This window comes from Microcaecilia unicolor, chromosome 6, assembly GCF_901765095.1.
Source record: "Microcaecilia unicolor chromosome 6, aMicUni1.1, whole genome shotgun sequence".
Taxonomy (NCBI): Eukaryota; Metazoa; Chordata; class Amphibia; order Gymnophiona; family Siphonopidae; genus Microcaecilia; species Microcaecilia unicolor.
Window position 1 is genome coordinate 299,079,617 of NC_044036.1, and position 17,646 is coordinate 299,097,262.

A 17,646-nucleotide genomic window follows, 5' to 3' on the forward strand; every position below is an offset into this window, starting at 1 on the left:
GGGTTTGGCGTATCTTTGCAGCGTGGTGTGAAGCAGGCTCACTTTCTCCCTTCACTGCTCCAATTTCTTCAGTGTTGGCGTTCCTGCAAGAAGGTCTGGAGAAAGGCCTGTCGCTCAGTTCCCTTAAAGTCCAGGTAGCGGCTCTGGCTTGCTTCAGGGGCCGCCTGAAGGGTGCTTCCCTGGCTTCGCAGCCAGATGTGGTGCGCTTTCTCAAGGGAGTTAATCACCTGCGCCCTCCTCTGCACTCAGTGGTGCCTGCGTGGAATCTCAACCTGGTGTTAAGAGCCTTGCAGAAGCCGCCTTTTGAACCCTTGTCGAGGGCATCTCTGAAAGACCTGACGTTGAAAGCAGTCTTTTTGGTGGCTATCACTTCAGCCAGAAGAGTTTCCGAGCTCCAGGCGCTCTCATGTCGAGAGCCTTTTCTGCAGTTCACTGAGCAGGAGTGACTATTCGCACAGTGCCTTCCTTCCTGCCCAAGATTGTTTCTCGCTTCCATGTGAATCAGCAGCTCTGTCTCCCTTCCTTTCGGAGGGAGGACTACCCAGAGGAGTACTCTGCTCTTAAATATCTGGATGTGAGACGAGTCATCATCAGATACTTGGAAGTGACCAATGATTTCCGGAAATCGGATCATCTGTTTGTCCTGTTTACAGGTCCTCGTAAGGGTCTGCAGGCTGCTAAGCCTACAGTGGCAAGATGGGTCAAGGAAGCCATTGCAGCGGCTTATGTGGCCGCAGGGAAGGTGCCGCCTATCCAGCTGAAGGCTCACTCCACGAGAGCTCAGGCGACCTCGATGGCAGAGGCCGGGTCCGTCTCCTTGGAAGAGATATGCAAGGCGGCAACTTGGGCTTCGGCTCATACATTCTCCAAGCATTACCGTTTGACTGTGGCTCCACGGGCGGAGGCCCGGTTTGGAGCTTCAGTGTTGAGGTCAGGGATTTCAATGTCCCGCCCTGGGTGAGTACTGCTTCGGTACATCCCACCAGTCTATGGATTGATCAGCTTGATGATATGGAAGGTAAAATTATGTATAATCATACCTGATAATTTTCTTTCCATTAATCATAGCTGATCAATCCATAGCCCCTCCCAGATATCTGTACTGTTTTTATTCTGGTTGCATTTCAGGTTCAAGTTTAGTCTTCAGTTTCTTCAGAAAGACTTCGTGTTCAAGTTTTTTCACTTGGATTCTTCAAGAGTTGAGACGAGTTTGTGTTACAGTGAGCTGCTGCATTCCTCTCCCCTCCGTTTTACGGGGCTGGATTGAGACATAAATTCTGCCGGCACTCCCTCCCGCTTCGTGCGGCTGTAGGGCAGCTTTGTACCCTTCCCGCTTCGGCGGTGTTAGGGTCAGTCAGCTCCTCCCGCGGTTGCGGTTGCAGGATAAGCCAGATCCCCCCGCATCGGCGGGTGTGGTGTCCCTCCCCCGCTCCGCGGGGATGAGCTGGACGGATTCCCCTCCCCCACTTGTGTGGGGATGAGCTGGGTTAATTCCCCTCCCCCGTTTCGGCGGTGGTGAGCTGGGCAGAGTGTCCCTTCGTGGGTGTAATTCTCTAAGTGCTGAGTCCTGCGGATGGAGCTTTGATATCGACATACTGAGGAGTTTCCGGCAGCACATGACCACATATAGGGAGGCAAAAGTTTGCTCTCTATCTCCACCTGCTGGTAGATGGACACAACCCACCAGTCTATGGATTGATCAGCTATGATTAATGGAAAGAAAATTATCAGGTATGATTATACATAATTTTACCTTCTTACCTGATTATTTTCTTTCCTCTAGTTGCAGCAGATGAATCCAGGATCCCACCCTGTGGTTGCTCCTATTAAGCTGATTCCCTGGTGCCCTTCTTTTCTTGGTGCCATGGACTCCTTTTCAGATATGATGATAAAGTAGGAAAAAAGTGAGAACAGACAAGGGTGCATTTTTTGTTGTGAGGAAGGTTACATGTTCGTTTCCCCTACTGTTTTGGATAGAATATATACTAATTGATGGAGGGGATGGCAGTCTCATACCATGCCTTCAGTTTGACTATCACTATCTCCATCTGATGGTAGGCGGATACAGCCCACCAGTTCCTGGATTCATGTGCTGCAACTAAATGAAAAGAAATTTATCGGGTAAGATGTAATTTTACCTTAGTTGCTAGTTTTCACAGAGAAATTTGCAAAAAAGAAAAACATTCACACGAATCAAGGGTTAGCTTCACAAGCATAGGGATGTGACAGCATTTGGGGGCAGAGGAGACGTTTGGTGTATTATAGGGAAACAGTGCAAAGCATGCTTCATAGAATTATGTTCAGTCCTTGTGCTTGTGTATCATACTAGGAGAGTATAGAAGAGGCAGTTTGAAAGGACCAAATCAAGGCCTACGTTTCAATATCTTGATTTCAGTGGTGCAGAAGCTAGAACTGCTTCTGAAGCTTAGTGCACAACTTAACCCCATGGCTCACTCAGCGGCTGATGTTATATCTGCCATTTTTTTTCATGTATATTTGTTTGATAATAGTTGTAGATGGCTTGTGCAAATGTGTTAAAATAATGTTTTGTAATAGAGACGACAACCCTGGATCAGCAAATTTAACTTTGCACCTCTAATTTAAAGGTATCTCTTCAATTGTGGCGAAGGAACTCAGAGGCTAATGCAAGAACACAAGTAAGATATATTTTTTTTCTTGTCTTTTTTTGAAACATTTGATGTTATGTAGGCAGTCAGTAACCACTGATCACCTTTACTTATTGAAATTGCTTTCTCAAAGAGCACCCGGTAAGCCTCAGCTGCAGTTTTTTTTTTTTTCTGTGGCTTGGTTTTGGTGCTCCCTGCTGTTACTGAAGTTTAGTGGAAAAGAGCAGAGCACAAGAAATGAGAGAAGTTGGTCACAGCCATCTGTTCCTTTTTTTTTTTTTTTTTTGAAACTAACCTTTTCACCTATTTCTGCCACACTTTAGTAACAACTGACAGTGCCAGCATTCCTTGTCCTGTATGGAAAGAGTGCCTGTTCTTGGTGGCTGCTTTTTACCTTTGAATATAGTAGTAAAGCAGTTTTTCAAAGGACTTGCCCAGGTTATGAAGACGTTCCTGCATAAATCTTGAGTAAATATTGCTACCCCTCTCAGTAGGGCAGTGAGTACTTTTAAACCTTTGAAAGGGGAAGAAAACATATGAAGCATGTGTACTTCATTGTTTTTACATTGCAATAAAAGAGGTCTATAATGGTTGCTGCCACTGAAATATTTTAAATTTAGGGGCCCTTTTACTAAAGCTTAGTGCACGCTAATGGAATTAGTGCATGCCAGATGCTAAGAAGCCCATAGGTATAAAATGGGCTTTGGCATGCACCTCAGTGGTAATGGTTCTAGCTTATAGTTTCTCATGTTTCCTCATGCATGTCAGAGTGATGCTGTAGAAACTGCGTTTTCAGAAGCCTGTCTTCTGAATGCCTCCTCTTGTTGTTTGTGGAGGCAGTCAGAAGCTATGCTTCATTCTCCATATATAAACAGGATGCATACAGTCACAGAATTCAAGGAGTAGTCTAATGGTTAGAGCAGGGGGTTGAGAACCAGGAAATATTGTTTCAAATTACACCACTGCTGCTTGAGATCTTGGGCAAGTCACTTAACCTGAGGTTGTGACTTGCCATGTGGGGACAGGAAAATACCTACTGTACCTGAATGTAAGTTGCCTTGAACTATTGAGAAAGGTGTAATATTAGACAGATTCTTGAGCAGATTTGCCTGGCATGGGGATTAACTCTAATGAAAAAAAAAAACTAGATTAAATTTTAAGGGTAGACCGTCTGGTCCAGGAGTGTTTTATGTAGCAGCATAGATTTTATTGCCTCCTGATTTTTTAACTTGGAGATAGAATTGGTCAAAGAACCAAGGAACTGAGTACAGTGCACTCAATTTAAGTGCACGTCGGATAAGCGCATGCTCTGTTTAACTGCATGCCGTACTTCGATCCCGTTTTTGGCGTCATCAATTTCTATGGGGACAAACTTCGGTTTAGCGCACCACTGATAAGTGCAAGATTCGCTTATATGCATTTTTTGTTGTTGTTACATTTGTACCCCGCGCTTTCCCACTCATGGCAGGCTCAATGCGGCTTACATATTGTATACAGGTACTTATTTGTACCTGGGGCAATGGAGGGTTAAGTGACTTGCCCAGAGTCACAAGGAGCTGCCTGTGCCTGAAGTGGGAATTGAACTCAGTTCCTCAGGACCAAAGTCCACCACCATAACCACTAGGCCAGTCCTCCTGCGGGAAAGACTCCGCAAAAGCGCACGCACGGAATATGGAAGCCGATTGGTACGTGACAAAGGGGCGATAAATTTGAAATCTCATTGGTTAACTGCCACAGGCAGAATAAGCGAAAGAAAGTTGTTAGAGTGTACGATGGAGTCGTCGTTGTCATCGTGCAACTGTAAGACTAACACTGGCTGAACGAATAGAAGTTCTTTAAAAATTAGAAAACAGTCAAGCATCTATTGCTAAAGAATATGGTGCCAATCCCAGTCAAATTTCACGTATCTTGAAGCAGAAAGATCAGCTTCTGGAAGACTGGCAAAACTGTACAAAACCACACAGGAAATGTAAACAGGCAGGAAAAGCTGAGGATGTAGAAGATGCTTTTCTTTGGTGGTTTTCTCAAGTCGGGAGCAGACAGTTTCCGGTCAGTGGTCCACTGCTTATGGAGAAAGCTAATCAGCTAGCTGAAAGTCTTGGACTAACTGAATTCAAAGCCACTGTTGGATGATTGGAAAGATGGAAGGAGAGGAACAACATAAAATTCAAGAAACAGCATGGTGAAAAACAAGACGCTGAAAATTGGGTTGTTTCGGTTCTTCCTACCATCTTGAACATTTTCAATGCTGACGAAAACGGTCTCTACTGGCGAGCGATTCCTGATGGAACACTTGCATTCGTGTTTGAAACTACAGGAAGTAAAACGGTGAAGGACCGACTGACTCCTCCTTTGCTGCAATATGGATGGGAGTGAGAAGTTGGAACCCCTTGTCATTGGAAAGAGCAAACAGCCCCGTTGCTTCAAGAATGTTAAACGACTTCCTGTGTCATATGAGGCTAATTTCAAACAACATTATCAGGCTCTTGTGCTACGCCGTCTGATAAGCGTTATGGATGACCAGACTGGCAGGGATAAACGTGCTGTTGAACTGGCTCGTAATTTATCACTGTTGGATTCCCCTACATATGCAGAAAGAAGCCTGGAATCATGTTACACAGGCAAGCTTTGTTAAGGATGTGGAGAGGGACGAAACAGATGCAGCTGTTGCAAATGCGTCAGATGAACAGGCTATTGACATCCCAGCCGGTGTTACTGAAGAGGAGTTTCATCACTACGTTGATTACGATCTACAAACAGCTGACGACAGCACTGATGTCGAGATATGCGCCTACACGCAGGTAATGGCTGATGATGAAATGAGCAGTGAGGCACATGCTGACAAAATTCAACAACCTCCTGACACTTTTGCAAGAGCGCTGGAGATTCTCAACACCGTGCGGGCCTATCTGGAGGCCACTGGATGTCAGTGCTATGACAGTTTTTACCGTCTGGCTGATGTAGTCTATGGAACTCAGACACAATAGTGTACAGAGGACTATGACTGACTACTTCAAGTAAGCCTAACGTCAGTTAATGGAGACTGTATAACGTCAGTTAACGGAGACTGTATACTGTACATATAACAAACAGTACTGCACATATGTTTATCAGATGTCAAGCTTCTTTGGGTCACAACGGTTAAGTGTACTCTCCAGTTAACTGCATGTATTTCTTTGCTCCCAGACCCTTGCACTTAAGTGGATTGCACTGTAATAGCTTCTGACTTTGGAGGGGACTCAGTGGTATATAAATCTTATACCACCCATTTTGCATCTGGACTAGCTTACTACACACACTAACTAACTTAGACCAGTTCCTTATATCTTGATGAACTGTACAAAGAACTTGCCTTTAGTTTAGGCACCCATTTATTTATCCTAACTGACTCTGATTTTACTATTGTTATGCTGTTAACAAATAAGTTTAACTGTACTTACTGTATACTGCCTTGGGTGAATCTCTTCATAAAGGCAGTAAATAAATCCCAATAAATCTTAAGTCTTGAAACTGTTCTAAAATTTCATTGGCTAACACCCTTCGACCATCGGGAGTTATGTGATTGAACCCTCTGTCATATTTCCCTTTTTAAATGTTGTGCTAAAGCTCTACCATATTTCATTATTTTTATCATAACACCATGTACTCTACATAGTCAAAATGCATGCTTTTTTACTCAACAATAAGTTTTATATTGAAATTTAAACTTCTGTAATCTTACCAAAATGGCCCTTGCTTCCCAGTTATAAAATCCTTTTCTATCCTTCAGATCTCGGCATCCAGGTCAGTTCCTGCTGTCTCTGGCAATGGAAAAACTAATGCTTGTTCCTCAAAATATAGCTTTCAGCTTATCTCACCATTGTGCTGGGAGTATTAATACAAAGAATCTTTAATCTTATTTTCCTGAAGTAAACCCACATTGAATCTCGGAATCTGGCCTTGTGAATGACTGGGTCTGCAAACTGAAGGACATAGTTGTTGCAGCATGGTTAGATATTCTAGTAGGAAATGTGGTGGTAATCAGTACATTCAGAACTAGAGTCTTTAGAAATTAAGAAAAAAATGAATACACAAATGAGTTTGAGGGATGGAGTCAAAGGGAAGTCTAGTTCTGTGGAGTACTGTCATCGCTACACATCCACAAGACCAAATTGAAAGGAGCCCAGTTAGCATGGCTGTCCTTCGAGTGAACCTATACTTGGAAATCAGGAATAAGACCAGATCCAACAGAATGTTAGTTGTCTCTCATTATGGCAGATTGGGCACCACTGTAAAAATCTGCCAGGGATTTGAAAAAATAAGGGAAATCTGTTTGGAGTGCTTACATTAATTAAGGTGACATCACTATTGTGCAAAAAGAGGTGTAGCTTTATCCATCTACCTTCAGTGGCCTGACTTTATTGTATAAGAGAGCGAGCATCTAGTATAGCAACCCCTTTTTTCTTCCCTATAGCAAGGGAACGCTGCTCCAGAGTAATACATGCTCTGCAGTAATCCACAGAATGTATATTGCAAATTAATTCCTTGCAATAAAGGATTTCAGGACTATGATGGTCTAAATAAAGCCATAGATTTGTCTAGGGTTATTTTAAATCATTGACATTTATGGACATAAATGAAGTACTGTCATAGACAGTCAAAGCCAAGATGTTGAACTATAAAGGCAAGCCTGGACACTATATGGGAGGATCTCTCAACCTAGATCTCAGGGAACCTCAAGCCAGGCTGGTTTTCAAGGTACATCTCGTGCATATTCGTTGTGTATATCTTGATAATCAGCCTGGCTTGGGGTTCCCTGAAGACTGGGTTAAGAGATCCTGCTATATGGTGTGACTATATGGTGTGATAAAATAAGCATCTTATAAGTGACCCCACTTATAGTGGTATAAAACGCTATATATTTTAGTGGAGCAATACAATCAATCTAAAACGCACTCGGAAATTAATTCAACCCATTAAGGCCTTGGAAAGCTTTATATATCAAAGGAGCCATTCCAGATAAGAATTGAAATCGTATGCTCCCTTGTACATTGTGAAGGATCTCCTGGAATATAATTGTACCACTGGTAGAACTTAAGACCATATTTCACCAAATGCAACAACTGTTGGCAGAGGTGACGAAAGAAAAGTAGAAACCTGAGAAACTGCTGTCATGTCCCACAAAGAACAGCTCTCTTTAGTTGGGTAAATGGTAAAGTGTGTTTCCATAGTGTCCCACAGATCAATCCAGAGGCTTGTGGGTTATGTCTCTTCTGCTAGCAGGTGGAGATAAAGATAACTTCAGAGGTTTACTATATGTGGTCATGTGCATGTGCTTTAATCTTGGTATTCTCTCTGTCTAGCAGGTGGATGGTCATAACCGTGCAGCTCTGGATTGCTTAGCTCCTGGCCAGGTCTCCCAGGTCCGGTAGAGCTTTTGGGGTTGAGAAGGCCCAGGCTTAGGGTCTAGGTGTACACCTGGTGGCGCCAGGTCCCTCCCTTCCTGCCCCCATCGGTCCCCTCCTAGTCTGCCTTGAGGTACCTTGACTGAGATTTGCTCTGTCTCCCTCTCCTGTCTCTTATAAAAGCATCTCACATCCTGCTCACATTAGCGCAGAGGGCTCATGCCAGTTTATAGTCCTGGCTGTGGTGTGAGGGGATCAAACTTTCCTCCTGTAGCAGATTCCCGAAGGCGGGTGAGTATTTTTATGATGGTGGCACTGTTGGGGTCTCGTCAGTACGGCTTCTGGTGTGGGAACTGAGGAGTAGCATTGGGCGTTTGTTCCTATTGTTCCCGCTCAGGCCTGCCAACCGCTGCAGCACTGTATGCTGCTGGGCATCCTGAAACCAGGGAGCAAAGCGTTCTCCCAGCCCATTCTGTTGGGTGCGGTGGAGTTTTCTTTGATGTGCGTGCCCGCAGGCACCATCTGTTCCACTTCACTCCACAGGATGCGAAAACGGATAGGGAGCCAGTGAAGGGTCTTGAGGAGAGGGGTAGTATGAGTAAAGCGACCCTGGCGGAAGATGAGACGGGCAGCAGAGTTTTGAACCGACTGGAGAGGGGAGAGGTGACTAAGTGGGAGGCCAGCAAGAAGCAGATTGCAGTAGTCTAAACGAGAGGTGACAAGGGTGTGGATGAGGGTTTTGGTAGAGTGCACGGACAGAAAGGGGCGGATTTTACGGATGTTGTAAAGAAAGAAACGACAGGTCTTGGCAATCTGCTAGATATGAGCAGAGAAGGAGAGAGAAGAGTCAAAGATGACCCCAAGGTTTCGAGCTGAGGAAACAGGGAGAAAGAGAGCCATCAACAGAAATAGAAAACGGGGGGAGCGGGGAGGTGGGTTTGGGGGGGAAAATGAGAAGCTCGGTTTTGGTCATATTTAATTTCAGGTGGCGTTGAGACATCCAGACAGCAATGTCAGACAAGCACGCTGAAACTTTGGTTTGGATGCAAGGTGAGATAGCAGGGGTAGAAAGGTAGATTTGGGAGTCATCAGCATAGAGATGGTAGGAAAAGCCATGGGATGAGATTAATGAACCAAGGGAAGAAGTGTAGATAGAAAAGAGGAGGGGACTAAGAACAGAACCCTGAGGTACGCCGACAGGCAGAGGGATAGAAGTAGAAGAGGATCCACCAGAGTGAACACTAAAGGTGCGGAGGGAGAGGTAGGAAGAGAACCAGGAAAGGACAGAGCCCTGGAATCCAAGTGAGGACAGGGTATCGAGAAGTATGCTGTGATCGACAGTGTCAAAAGCAGCGGAAAGATCAAGAAGAATGAGGATGGAATATTGACCTCTGGATTTAGCCAGTAATAGGTCATTGGAGACTTTAGTAAGCGCAGTTTCGGTTGAGTGGAGAGGGCAAAAACCAGATTGTAGTTGGTCAAGAATAGCATGTGAGGAGAGAAAATCAAGGCAGCGGCGTGAACAGCACGCTCAAGTAATTTGGAGAGAAAAGGAAGGAGGGAGATGGGTCGGTAATTAGAGGGACAAGTAGGGTCGAGTGAAGGCTTCTTAAGGAGAGGTGTGACCACAGCATGTTTAAAGGCAGCAGGGACAGTCGCAGTGGAAAGTGAGAGGTTGAGAATGTGACAGATAAAAGGAATAAGAGTAGGAGAGATGGCATTAAGAAGGTGGGTGGGAATGGGATCAGAGGAACAGGTGAAGTGTAGTTTCCTCAATAGTAACTTCAGGAAAGGAGGAAAGGGAATGAGGGGAAGGAGAGAGAGGGGAACGGACTAGTGGAGGGAGAGGTGGTGAGGTAGAGAAAGCAAGGTTTATCTTTTGAACCTCCTTGTGAAAGAATTCAGCAAGGGTCTGAGGAGATAATGAAGGGGGAGTTGGGCAGGTAATGATTATACTGTGAGAGTATTATTAAGAACAATGACTATGCACCTTCTTCCATTTGAGTACTAAGACTATTTCTGTCTGGATTTACCTTTGTTTGGTACCTCATCGAGGTGGTTTATGGTTTTGTGTGCACTAAGAATGTTTCTGTATTGATTTACCTATGCTTGGTACCCTCCTCAAGATAGTTTAGGTGTGTTTGTAACATAAAAGGAAGGGGATCAGAATTAAGGAAGGTCTTCCTCTAGGTTTTTCACTCTTTCCTTTTCTCAGAGCATGGCAGTACAGATGGTGTTCAGCTTAGTCGGGCATAGCGCTGTTGACTTCATGTTTCTTGGAGAAATGTTACATTTTTAGTTAATTTCTGAGGTTAGTACATTCCTCCACCCTCTGTGCATTTTCTCCAGGTGCAAGCTTTACATTTAAAATAGTTTTATTCTGGAAAGTGACTGTGACTGGCTTTCAGTCTGAAGGTCACATGTTCAAGGCTGGTTTATCCATTATATTAGAATCTGTGGACTCGGCTCGGTTTCCAGTGGGGTATATTTTATTTAATTCTCTTACTGCTTGCTTTGCCAAGCAGTTCATTGCATTAGTGGAACAGTTATTGCTCACTACTGTACTAAAGGCTAGCTCTCCTCTCATTTTGCACACTGATACTAGCCAGACTATTTCATACTAGCTCCAGCCACCACGGCATAGGCGCCCGGTATAAGAGGCTTGGGGAGGCCAAGCCTCCCCAGCCAGAAGTGCAGCAAGGGCGGGGCGGGTGCAGCTCGTGAACATCTCCCTCCTGACTCCCTCCCCCCCCCCCAACTGGTGCGCGCCGGTCCCGATCTTTACCCCCCGTCTCCCCGACTAGTGTGGTGCCGCTCTCCCCCTCTGCTTCTGTCACGGCGTCTTTCAACGAGGCTTCCTTCCTGTGGCATTAGCAATGACGTAAGCGCCGCTGCTTTCAGCCTGCCCCGGAAGCCTTCTCTGGACAGCGTCCCTCCTACGCGGGAAGCTGTACAGAGAGTGCTTCCGGGGCAGGCTGAAAGCAACTGCGCTTACATCATTGCTGATGTTGCTGCTACGGGAAGGAAGCCTTGAAGTTAAAAGACGACGTGACAGGAGCGGAGGGGGAGAGCGATACGGTACTGCACTAGTCCGGGGGGGGGGGGGGGGAAGCGATGCTAGACAGACAGACTGACCAAAGGGAAAGGGGGGTGGAGAGAGGAGGATGTGAGATGCCACATCTAAGGGGAAGAGGGAGGAAGGAAAGCAATGGCAGGGAATGGGGAAAAGGGGGGGGATGGAGAAAGGAGTAAGAGTGATGGAAGCAAGAAGGGGAGGGAAGAGAAAGGTGGGATGCATGAGGGAGAGGAGAGATGCATAAGGACGCTGGAGGAGAGCGAGAGAAAGTGGAAAAGTGAAGGGGAGAGCCAGAGAGAGATGGGGAGAGAAAGAGGGGACATTGAAGAGAGCAGGGGAGAGCCAGAGAGAGATGGGGAGAGGAAAAGGGGACATGGAAGAGAGCAGGGGAGAGCCAGAGAGAAGATGCTGGATGGAAGAGGGGTACCGAGAGAGAGAGAGGTTAGTGGAAAGATGGGGGGAGAAAGAGGACATGGGCAGGAGAGAGAAGCTGCTGGGGAGAAACTTGGGGAGACCCTAGCTGTCAGAGAAATGCTGAATGAAAGGAGGGAGAGGGAAAAGCTGGAAGGAGGGGACAGAAAGAGGGAAGACACTGGACGTAAGGGTAGGGAGGGAAAGAGGAAAGGCACTGGAAGGATGGGGATAGAGAGGACATGCTGAATGGAAAAGGGTCAAGAGAGAGAACTGTTTAGAAGGAAGGAGATAGAGAGAGAGAGACAATGTATGGAAGGAGAGGGAGACAATAGACGGAAGGATTGGGAGAGGGTAATGTGTAGAAGGATGGAGAGAAAGAGGGATGACACTGGATGGAAGGGTAGGAGAGAAAGAGGGAAGGTGCCGGACATGGATGGATGGAGGGGAGGGAAGAGTGGAGAAATCTGGACATGGATGGAGGGAAGGAAAGACGAAGTACATGCATATGGATGGAGGGGAGAAATGCTGGATATGGATGGAGGGCAAATTGCTGAATTTAAGGGCTGGATTGGAACACTTTGAGGGCAGATGCTGAAACTGGAGAAAGGATAGGGACAGGGCTACAGATGGTAGACAGGACGCATAAGGACACAGGAGGATGGTGGACATGGTGAGAGAAAAAAATATCAAATGGAAAGAAGAAACTGGGACCAAAGCGAATAGAAAAACTAAATGATCAGACAACAAAGGTAAAAAGTATTTTATTCAGAATTTATTAACTGGAATATGTCAGCTTTTGGAAATGTGCATCTGTGATATTTTGCATGTAAGTTTCAATTTTTCTAGTATTGCTGCATGCTGAGTCTGACTTCTTGAGGTAACTTTCCAGTTTTGCCTTCATATCTGTTGTGTCATGTGTTTTTCTTTTTTTTTTTTTTCTTTTTTTTTAAATTTATTTATTTATATGATTTCAATTTTACAAACAAACAATCATTTGTAAGGAAATACAGAGAAATTATATAAACGAAAAAAAAATACATCTATGTAAGAAGAAACATTTGTATTTACTCTTCCTCAGACCACCATATGGGGGGGGAGAGTGGTTTTATAAGTACAACTCAGGGAGTATGTAACAGTAAAGTAACTATATAATCTAAAGGTAGTCCTGATCTTCATCCCTATACATCATCGCTGAGAATTATTCAAACCATTTAACTAGAAAGTTTTTTAGAGTCCAGAAACGTCTTTAATTGAAGTGGATCAAAGAATACATATTTAATTCCAGATAGGCGAATTAAGCATTTACAAGGATAGGCCAACATAAATGTTGCTCCCAATCCTTTAACATCATTCCTCAATTGTAAAAACTGTTTCCTCCTTTGTTGTGTAATCTTTGCTACATCTGGATACATCCAGACTCTTTGGCCACAAAATAATTTAGAGGAATATTTAAAGTAAAGTTTCATCAATAAATTTATATCTTGTTCAAAGACCAAGGTCAAGATTAAAGTTCCTCTTGTTGTAACATCTCCCATGGAATCTTCCAAGATAGCAGTTAAGTTTTGAGTATCAATATCCAATGCAACCTTCGCTGATTCAGAAACATTTCTCTCTTTTAAAACATTTGGCAGATAATACACTCTATTACAAGGGGGAATATCTGTTGAGGAAAAATTCAATATTTCTAGAAGATACTTCTTAAGAAAATCACAAGGTGTCATAGTTGGCAGCATTGGAAAATTTAGCAATCTCAAAGTTAGTCTTCGATTATAATTTTCTAATTGCCGCTCCCTCGACATCGCTCAATGCGGGGCACGCCAATCCTCGTTCAGGAGGTAAGCACCTTACAAACCGATCAAGTGTTAGCTGGGCAGGAGACGATGTTAAAGGAAGCGGCGATTGCCCCCTTGTTGTCCCCTTTCTCTTAGTATGCGGCATATCGAAATTTAGGGGATAAAAAAGCTGAATTAGGTAAATACCCGCTAACAGAGAAAGTATTGTAGGTCTAGCTAGGACGCCATCTTGCCACTCCCCCCCCGTCATGTGTTTTTCATGTGTAATCAAGGTGCAGTATTCTACTAGTGTGTAGTATTTACAGCCCTTTTTGGGGTTTTTTTTGTTTCACTAGGTTTTAGAGCCTGGTGTAATTACAGTGCTGCCTTTCCACGCATAAGGTTGTAGCTCGTCCTGTCCTTGGAATTAGTGCTGTTATGGTTTGCTAAGGTTATGAGTGTGTTTTTGCACAAGTTTGTGTGTAGTGTTTTGCAGTGGAGAGATTGTGTATTGGCCTTACTGAGGTGGCACCAAAACATCAGAAAGGGTTTTAGAGCCTAAATCACGACACACTACCTCTTGAAGGATCTACATATAGTCGTTAATAAAAGGAGCTCATTGTGAACACTATCCACCCTAAAAGGGTGTTTTGTGGCTCTACGTGAGAATTGTGATATTATGATCCCTTGTTTCATATTGTTGACTGTCTGCATTTTCCATATGGGTGGTATATTGGTGTATTAGGGTCTGCCTAGTGTTATGGTACAGTAAGGTTCTGAGTGTGTTTTTGCACAAATTTGTGCATAGTGTTTTACAGTTGAGTGATTGTGGTTAGTATATGCTTTGAGCAACCACTTTATTCTTTGACATATACATATCTAATATCTAAATTTAATAAAAGGTATTGACTTTTATTTTTATTTTTTTCTGTGTATCAGACAATTATGGATTTAAGCTCCACCCCTAACCCCGCCCCCTTTAGCCTCCCAAAACAGTTGGGCACCGACCGCCTATGCACCATGGTATCTGCAGCACCACCAGTGGCTCTAATTGCTTCTATTGCATTTTTGTACCTTTTCATTGTATGGGACAGCTAGCGTTTATTACGGAGTTAAGTGTAGAGGTAGCTTAATAGTTTAAGCAACCAGCTGATAGTGAGCACAGAGATCTAGAGGTTGTTGAGTTATGTCCTGCTGCAGCTTGCTATCTGTCATGCACAATGATGCAAACAGCCATATTCTTACACTTGTTAGCTCCAATGCGCAGCTTTTTGCCTTTGAATATATGGTGTGAAGCCCCACCCAGTGCATCCCATTTTCAAGGTGGCGCTGGAAGAGGAGGGAGTTACTACCTTCCTCCTCCAAAAAAGGTACTGGGGGGCGGAGAAGAGGGTTGCTGGGGCACCAGGTTGGGGGGGGGGGGGGCTGGATTCGCAGCCCATGGGGCCATCAGGGCTTTTTTGGGGGTGATGCAAGGGGGGTTGAGGGGCTGGATATCCGATGGATCTTGGGTCGGGGGGGGGGGCTGGAGGTCCACTGGACCTCCAGCCCCATGTCGCTGCTTGGGGTGGGGGTTCAGTGGGACACTGGGCCACCAGGGCCTTGCTGGTTGGGTTCTAGTGGTCCCACAGACCGCCAACCCCTGTTTGACAGGTCTGGACTTTTGACAGCCCAGACCTGTCAAACAAGTGCAGGAGGATTGTGTCTGAGCGCGTGCTCAGCCATAATCCTCCTTCACTTTACCCTATAATCAGAGATAGAGTGCATAAATTTGCGTGCTATTATCTCTGATCATAGGGGCGGTAAAGCCCTGTGCTTTTCCAGTGCTATTTTTAGAGCACTCTTTGGAATGGCACGGTGCTTTCGATCATCTGGGCATGAGTCCTCTACAGTGGAAATACACTGTTCTAACTTCAGTTGGTCTGATATTTTATTTAACTTCCCAATTAGAGCTTAAACTACCACTTCTGTAACTTGTTGCATGATTTTATTTACTTTTGGAACCTGCCACACCACTTGCTGACATTGTCCTTTTGTCCTTTTTTCCAGCTTTAGCTGTCTTCTCCACAGTTACTTTCAAATGTCTATATACTGTTTCATAGAAATAGAGGACTTCTGACAGATAAACAATATCCCTGGCAGCGAGGGCACAATGGAGCTCAGATAGACTTGGCTTCCCAAGATAATGTGATGCACTTAGTGGTTAAGTCAAGATTTTAAATCCTATCTCTCCCATTGATGATCCTGTGATCAAGTCACTTCACCGTCCATTGCCACAGGGACAGCTTAAATCATAAGGCCACTTAAACAAGGTTCATAACTTGCCTTGATCTCTGATTTAGAAAAAATGAGTGAGTAAGGCTAAAATCCAACAATCGTAAAGAGGAACTGTTCTAGCAGTGCTCCTGTTACTCTGCAGTGAGAGAAATAGGAGTCCCTTTACCAGTTAAGACTGCAACTTGGAGAACTAGCTTCTATGACACATTTCTTCTGTTTTTTTATTTTCCTATATGCTCTTTATTCATATAGCTGTTTCTCAACTTCTAGATTGAAAGTGGCTCGATTGGACAACATTTTTCTCACCAGAATGAACTGGGCAAATGTTGGAGGATTGCCAGGTATGTGGGGGTTCCCCCCCCCCCCCCCCCCCCCCATTTTGTTTTGGATTTTTATTTTTGTCCATGGCAGCTTTATTGTAAGTGTGGCTAATGTTTTATGCTTGTAACTCATTGCTGTACATAAAATGTCTGGGTTGTATGTTACCCCTACTATGCACTGGACCTTAGAAATGATTTCCATCTTAGTAATATTTAGTTTTTTTTGCACGTTTAAAACTAATTGGAGGACATATTTTTCTATTTGATGCACAGCTGTAGAATTCGTTGCCTAAGGCTGTGCTAAATGCAGTTAGCAGGATCCCAAAAATAGATACCATGCTGCTTACCTCAAAAGTCCACCTTGTTAGTAGTAGTTTATGAATTTGTCCAAACCTTTTTTTTTTTTTTTTTAAAGAGTTCATCTGTTGACTACTTGTGACCCAGATTGGCTACAGTTGAAAACAAGTTACTTGGCTTCATGGACCTTTGTTCTGTTCCAGTGTGGCAGTTCTTACGTTCTTATACGTTCCTAACTCGTTCACTAATTTTTCTATAATTTGTGATGCAGATTTTTTAAATGTGTGGAATTCTTTAACATTTTTCATCCGTTTTATTGATTAAAAAACAAAACTAATTCATTGGTAGCACAGACTAATTGAGGGATGAACTTTAACTGATTCTTCCAAGGCCAGGAGAATGACTCCATGTTTCCACCTTCCCTGTGCTTTGGTATGTTCGTGCCACTCCTGGCGTTCTGCCTCTAAGGCAGATGCCTGCCAGCAAGTTTCAATTAAGAATGGTTTGTTGTAAAATCCCACTAGAGTGCTGTATTTCTTTTCCTTACTGACTTGCTCCTGTACTCTGGATCTTGGTGCCCCCTCCTTCCAGGGCTGAGATGAATTGTTCACGATTCAAAGCTGCTCTCAAGATTAATCTGTCTACATTTTTTTTTCTTTCCAGACCTTTGGGGTTTAATGGTGCTCACTCTGGGGCTGGGGGGAGACAGGGACAGACAACATGGTTGTAGGTTCCTTTTTCTTTTCTTTTGTACTGATGTCTCGTGTTTGTTTCATGCTGTTTGGTACCTGCTCCTAGTTCTATTTATTTTCAGATTGTAAATCTCTTTACTTAGCTTATGCTCAAGAGGCAGTATATCAAACCTAACAAAGTAAAGTGTCTTTGGACTCCCAAATAGGGCCAATAAAAACTAAGGAACTTTTTTGCCATGTACATCCCTAAAATGAAAGCAATTTTTAGGAGGTTTATTGGTACATGATTGATATCCAGGCTATATTTTGCAGCACTGGAAGGTGAATCGCTTTTTGTTGATACTTTTTACTTTTTGAGCATTACAATTTGGCAGCTACTTCTACAACTTGACATATTAGTACCACCATGCTACCAACACTATAGCATAATCTGATGTATGTTTCACTTATTTATAGCCAGAGCCCTAGTAGCTTGTATTGTAGGGAGTAGTGCACTGCCTCATACATAGCCCTGGCTCTGTAAGGAGAACAATTGCTATCCCTGGGTGAGAACCCAGTTAGGGCTGTATATAGTGTCTGGTCCTGATTCCGCTCTGTTCACTGGCAATAAGTACACCGATAGGAGAAACTCCCATAGATATAAAAGTGTATTGTGTAAATAGCAGGCAACGCTAGCAATGTTTCTTTTAGCAATAGCTTTGTTCCAAACTTACTAGCAAACTTCCTATAACAGCTAAGTAATAAAATCCTAATTCAGCACAAACAAAAAAAAATCTGTCCATCAGAG

At 43.9% G+C, this 17,646-nt stretch overlaps 1 protein-coding gene across 1 annotated transcript in view; it reads left to right on the forward strand.

The window, feature by feature from the left end:
- ELAC2 (elaC ribonuclease Z 2) overlaps positions 1-17,646 on the forward strand; it is a 146,847-nt gene that overhangs the window by 14,508 nt on the left and 114,693 nt on the right. The window contains exons 2-3 of the mRNA XM_030208002.1: positions 2,607-2,657; positions 15,821-15,891. Of these exons, the coding sequence (XP_030063862.1) occupies positions 2,607-2,657; positions 15,821-15,891 (122 nt within the window). The remainder of the gene's footprint in view (positions 1-2,606; positions 2,658-15,820; positions 15,892-17,646) is intronic.